The sequence below is a fragment of the Anomaloglossus baeobatrachus genome, chromosome 2 (assembly GCF_048569485.1).
Source record: "Anomaloglossus baeobatrachus isolate aAnoBae1 chromosome 2, aAnoBae1.hap1, whole genome shotgun sequence".
Lineage (NCBI taxonomy): Eukaryota > Metazoa > Chordata > Amphibia > Anura > Aromobatidae > Anomaloglossus > Anomaloglossus baeobatrachus.
Window position 1 is genome coordinate 513,124,191 of NC_134354.1, and position 6,602 is coordinate 513,130,792.

Consider the following 6,602-nt stretch of genomic DNA (forward strand, 5'->3'; position numbering starts at 1 on the left):
CACTCCACTATTCGTTAATCTAACATTTAATTACTTCATATTAAGACAGATCTACGTATCATATACATATAATTTGATATGTTTATGAACTAAACAAGACAAATATAACTGCAAAACAATGCACAGCTTTTTAGCGCTAACAGCAGGATGTGATTCTCCTATCATTCATAGTGACCTAGTGCATAGAGCAGTATATAGAATATACCACTTATAGCAGACCCAGTGTGCTGTACAAGGTGATCTTATTCTACAGAAACCGCAATGGAAATTAAAGAAGTGTTTTCCGAAGTCAAACTAAATTTCATTCTAAAGCCCTATTTAGTGCCATAATTTAAGCTATTTTCTAATACATTTGTAGTTAGAGAATTTTAATACACTATTTTCAGTCTGATGACGCTTTGTTTGAGACTCCCAGTGCATGCTGGAATGCTCAAATAAAGCGTAATAATGGGGGATGAGGCTGCAGTTACTACCACAGCCTCTGACCCCTCACTGAAAGCACCATCAGTGACATTTGTTTCGGGGCTGTGCTCATACCTGCTGTGTCCCTCCCTGCGCTGTGGTCCGTGCAATCTGCACAGTGACAGTGCATGCTATGTTATCCGTTAACTTCAGTAATCAGCTGGGAACAGAGTGGTGTCAATACCCAGAGTACAAGAGACTAGTGCCACTCCCGCGAGTGACAGCATTGGTCTCCCGCATACAGGGTATTGACACTGCTCTATTTCCGGCTGATTATTACTCATTTGAACCAACAACATAGTGGACACTGTCACTGTGCAGATTTCGCATTGAACAGTGAGCAGGGAGGGACACAGCAGGTACGAGCACAGCTCCTGAAATGAGCTGATGTTGCTTAGTTTCAGGGAGCGGTAGAGGCTGTGGCAGTAACCATAGCTTCTACCCCCTGCTCTGATGATGCTTTGAGTATCCCAGCATGCACTGGGATTCTCAAATGAAGCATCATCACACAGAAAAAAAAAGTATATATGGAACAGTAAAGAATTTTTAATAAGGAATTTTTAATATAAGTATATCGGAAAAAAGTTTAGATTATAGCACTAAATAGATAAGGATTTAAAATGAAATTTAATTTTACTTTTGACCACTGTTTTAACTAGTTAAGAAAAAAAAGTTTAAATAAGTCTGTACCTGCTGAACAGCAGACTTGGGAACAGACTTTCTATTAAAGTTCTTCTTGTCTTTGCCCCTGTGTAATTGTACATATCCACCTTCCTCCACAGAGCGTTCTCGTAACTTGCTTTTATAAAGGTCCATTTCGGAAGACGTTGGACTTTCAGGAGTAGTGGTATCTGTTCCAGAAGACTGACTGTCCACTTTGGACGAGCTAGGTCTGTCAACATCAGCCCCATCACTAGATGCTTTATCGGCGTCATCTGTGATCGTTGTGGAGCTTTCTACGTCGGCGGTAGAATCTGCAGACTTGGACGTCTTGCCACGCTTTCTCTTCAAGCTTTCTATAGTCTTTGATTCGAGTTCTTTCTCTTCATTGACATCTACATCCATAGCCACATCCATACAAGGCGAGCTTTGGGCATGAAGACTGTGTGTCACATCAGAGGGCTGAGTACTTGTAGCTATGTCCGCTTGGTCCTGTCCAGCACTCTGGCTGGGCATCTCCTGCGATCCAGTTCCTTGAACATCAGTGAAAGATGTCCGGGTTTCCGAGGATTCAGAACTATCTTGCACTTCAGACGCAATAACCTCCTGAATCATTTCTACGGTTTGCTGAGGTGAAACTGATGAAACATCAATCACTGCAGGAATAAGGATTGCAGGCTGCACATCTGACGCAGAATTTGAGATGTAAATTGCTGTTGTACCATCAATAGTGCTGACCTGGGCGCCATCAATAGAGTCAACTGGGATTTCAGCGCCATTTGTCAGTTGTATGGCTTCTACAGATAGAGTTGTTGAAATAGTATCCGGCTGAGAAGCTGCACTTGCAATTATTTCTTGCGTATCCGGACTTTTCACATTCCCCAAGGTCAAAATCTGTTGCCCACTTGCCACATCGTTCACAATAGACAATTTTGGAGAGCCTATATTCCCTGGCTCCTCCATGTTGGTTTCTGAAGCGACAGTTTGCACACCTCCTTTCTGGTACAAGGTGAGCTGCTTTTCTTCCATTTGTTTATGCACCGATTCACATATTTCTAACACTTCGTGCATGTAGAGATGGCGAGCAAGCATTACCAGCTCAGCCATGCTGCAGAAATCAAAGCACAGCTCCGAGGTGTAAGCAAATTCGAGCAGAGGCATGAAGCTGGCCTTGAAAAAGCCTAAAAAATAAGTAATTGAAGAAAAAAAACAAACATGATTATATTCAATAAAAAGGACAGATTAATCACCAGATTTAGAAATCTCTTCTAAAGAACACAAAAGCGGGCTTTACACACTGCGATATCGGTCCCGATAATCACTAGTGTGGGTACCCGCCCCCATCTGTTGCGCGACACGGGCAAATCGCTGCCCGTGCAGCACAACATCGCCCAGACCCGTTACACATACTTACCTGCCGGGCGACGTCGCTGTGACCTTCGAACCGCCTTCTTTCTAAGGGGGGCGGTTTGTGCGGCGTCACAGCGACGTCACTGAGCGGCCGCCCAATAGCAGCGGAGGGGCGGAGCTGAGCGGGACGTAACATCCCGCCCACCTCCTTCCTTCCGCATAGCGGCCGGGAGGCAGGTAAGGGGAGCTTCCTCGTTCCTGCGGCGTCACACGGAGCGATTTGTGCTGCCGCAGGAACAAGGAACAACCTCGTTACTGCTGCAGTAACGATTTTTGAGAATGGACCCCCATGTCACCAATGAGCGATTTTGCACGTTTTTTGCAACGATGCAAAATCGCTCATCGGTGTCACACGCAACGGCATCGCTAATGCGGCCGGATGTGCGGCACCAATTCCGTGACCCCAACGAGTTCGCATTAGCGATGTCGTAGCGTGTAAAGCCCCCTTAATTCTCATCTAACAAGGCACAATGCAAAATGCTGAGCTTTAATGTGACAAGGTGCAAAAGAGAAAAACTATTTTAGGGATATATGGGTATCTTACTAATTAATAAGTGATGATATAGATCCTCGGAACATAATAAAAAGAGCATGTTGGGTGCGGGTGTATGGGGAGGGATCGGGAACTGAATCTCACCTATAGACGATGGATGTATGCTGTATTATACAGCCGGCACCTACCACTAACAGCAGCGAATGGATGCTTCCTCTGATCACTGCTGTGTAACCCTTAAATGTCACAGTCAGACTCTAACAGAGGCCTTCTAGTGATGCAATCAGAGTAGTGTGGCAATTCAGACGCCCATCAGCCTCCCACGCAAGAGATCAATGAGTGTCGATGGGCTGCTATGGCAGACGGGCCTGCCATAGCTATTTACATTTTTTGTTTGTTTTAAAAGGGAATTGAAAAATAATTACAATGTTAAAAATACCTAAAAATTGGAATTGTCCCCCTAAATCATATCCAAAGATTTTATGTGGACACACACAGATATTATATAGTAAAGTACAAATGTGTGTGTATACTTCGGTGTGTATACACACGTGTATATATATCAGTGTGTATATTTAGATGTATATATATATCTATCTGTGTATACTGTCATGTATATATTGCTGTGTGTATACTTAGATATGTGTATACAACCATATGTACATACCAACGTGTGTGAGATATATATATATATATATATATATATATATATATATATATATATATATATATATATATATATATACACACATACATACACACACACACACATACACATATATACACACACACACGTATATTAGACCAGTCGATTCTAATATAAATATTATTTATTCTGTGCAATAAACACTGAAAAGTGTCGACTAAGGCTGCTTTCACACTACGGTTTTTTAACATACGTCATGAACGTTTTTTTGCTGTAAAAGTGGATCCTGTTTTTACAAAGAAAAACACATGCAACGCATGTGTTAATTTGCAGGATCCTGTCACTTGGAGTTTATGGGCGGGCATTGAAGTCATGTCATCGGGAATGAGGGGAACTGAACGTGATAGACTGGGAGCCGGCATCTGACAGCTGCAGACGCTGGTAACCAAGGTAAACATCGGGTAACTAAGCGAAGTGCTTGGCTTGGATACCCGATATTTACTTTGTTTACGAGCGTCCGTAGCTGCTAGGAGCCGGGCTGCCTGCTCCCTGCACACGTAACCAAGGTAAACATCGGGTAAATAAGCGAAGCGCTTTGCTTGGTTACCCGATGTTTACCTTGGTAACGAGCGTCCGCCGCTCTCAGGCGGGGGAAGAGAGGGAGGGGGAGAGACTGATCATGCCAGGCTGGTTTCTGGGCATGCTCAGTAGAGCAAGCAGGATCTTGTCTATCAGCATGCAAGCGTTCACATGCGTTTGCGTGCAGTATAGTCAGGATCCAGTGAAAAACAGTATTTGGACGCAGCTCAAAAATAACGCACGCAAACGCATGTTGACGCGAGTCCATTGCAATTGCATTGAAATGAAAACGCATTTGCACTGGATCCGTTTTTGCGTTAAAAAAACGTTCATGACACATGTTAAAAAAAAAACGTAGTGTGAAAGCAGCCTTATCAGTACTAAAGTGTCAGACTATGTAGGTACTAATCTCGTGGTCAAGGAGCGTGGCATCAGCCAGTTGGAAAATGATTCATATATTTCCAAGAAGAATAACAGAGGAATGGCACAACAAGAACTACGACAGACAAGCTTTATGAATTGTAAAGCGCTGTGGAATATGTTGGCGCTATAGAAATAAAACTTATTATTATGAAGACTAAAGAGAAATTTCTGTTATTTACCTGAAAGATCCACAAAAGCTTCATGACTAGAGACTGCTCCTTTCTCTATAAAGAGCTCTCTGAAGTACTCGCTGCTGGCCGCCAGGACTGACTTATGGGCCTTGAACTCCTCTCCTTCTATGAGAAGGGTCACATCACAGAACTGGTTAGCGAGCCTCTGCTGGTTTAACTGATCCAGTACTGCCTGGCCGTGCTTAAGAGAAGACTGTTTCACTGTGCCTTTACTGTCCACCTGAAGAGAGAGGGAAACACATAAGTCTGCATATTAATCTTAAAGCACTCCAGTGATTTTGGCGGTTGGTGACTGTTCACATTGTCATCAGGCCTTGTCCACAGGCTATTTACTTCATGCAGCATTTGCTTGGACCTGTCCCGCCCACAGCCATGACTCAGTCATGGGTACGGGATTGAAATAGACCAGGTGAGTGCTGCTAAGAGCAGTTCTACTATTCATATGTGAGGCCGTATGGCACATTTTATAAAAATATTTTAGTGTAGGACTGCCTCAAAAGAGATTTGCCGTGACGTGGCGAGGCAACTCAAGAAATTGCAATTTTTTGCCAAAAATCTCAAAATTTTTTATAATAAGTACAGTTTGGAATTTTAGTGCTGAAGTGCACATTTGGTGCTGGCTTTTTGTTTTTCTTCATTTCCCCATGTAGTGGTGCGTTATATACAAGTCTCCTGCCCCGTCCTATACTCATTCTCCACTGTCGTCATCAGCGTCTAGCATCGCTACAGTCTCCAGTAATTTGTGACCTGTCTGCTGCTCCAGTGTTTCATGAAGCGCCCCAGATCACAAACCAATGTAATTCTATGAGAGCCTCATTCTTGCTCCCGTAGATTTTCAATGGGAGCTTGTGACATAACTTCTGACTTGCAGCCAGTCAGAAGTTACGAGTACAAGATGGTGCCGTAGGACAGGAGTGGTTCCAAGAAAATGAAGCTGCTGGAAATGAGTGTATGACCAGGGGATGGGGGCTTGGATATAAAGCGCCACTCCAGCGCTTGGAAAAAAAAAAACACCTGCTGGATTGGTGCTTTATAAGGCTAATCTAGCTCTGCTCACTTCAGCAGCGAGACATGAGCGGGGCTGGTGACATCCCACCAGCCAAGATCTGTAAGTGAGGTCACTGGTTTCCTGGTGCGGGAAGGGAATGGGGGGGGTTACCACTATAACTTCACGTATAAAGATGGGGTTTTCAAAAGGGTTTCTGGGTAAGTCTGACAGCGGGCACCGCCATGATCAGCCAACAGGCTGCAGGGCTCCAGCAAATGTCACATCCGGCTTATGGTCCGCACATACAGCAGCTGTCCCTTCTCCTGCAGTCACCGCATTCGGTCAGCGGATCGGTGGAAGTGTACGGATCACTATCAGATTACTTCTGAAAACCTCTCTAATGATTTCATGTAAAAAAAAAAAAAAAATACAGCAGGGACCACAAAAACATTAAAAAGGTACGTACAAAAACCAGCTCATGCTTTGCTACCGGCTTCTTCCTTGAAGATTTCGGATTGGCATTGGCTTCGGATGCGGTTTTGCCGAGTTCGTCATCTGTATCATGGCTGTCTAAGCACGCTTCAATCCCAAACTCCTCCAGCATTTCCGTGGGATCATGAGAAGAGCGCGTGCGGTCCACCTTCTCCTGGCACTTGCACTTCTTGATGTAATCCTTCATTTCTTTTAAAATCCCTGCAATTAAAAAGCAACACGTTAATAAAACTCAACATCCATTGCAGGAAAACATTC

At 43.8% G+C, this 6,602-nt stretch overlaps 1 protein-coding gene across 1 annotated transcript in view; it reads right to left on the reverse strand.

The window, feature by feature from the left end:
- Positions 1-6,602, reverse strand: part of ZBTB11 (zinc finger and BTB domain containing 11) — a 109,035-nt gene that overhangs the window by 100,706 nt on the left and 1,727 nt on the right. Inside the window, exons 2-4 of the mRNA XM_075336562.1 lie at positions 6,319-6,545; positions 4,853-5,084; positions 1,153-2,303 (exon numbers count right to left, since the gene is read on the reverse strand). Coding sequence (XP_075192677.1) covers positions 1,153-2,303; positions 4,853-5,084; positions 6,319-6,545 — 1,610 coding nt within the window. The remainder of the gene's footprint in view (positions 1-1,152; positions 2,304-4,852; positions 5,085-6,318; positions 6,546-6,602) is intronic.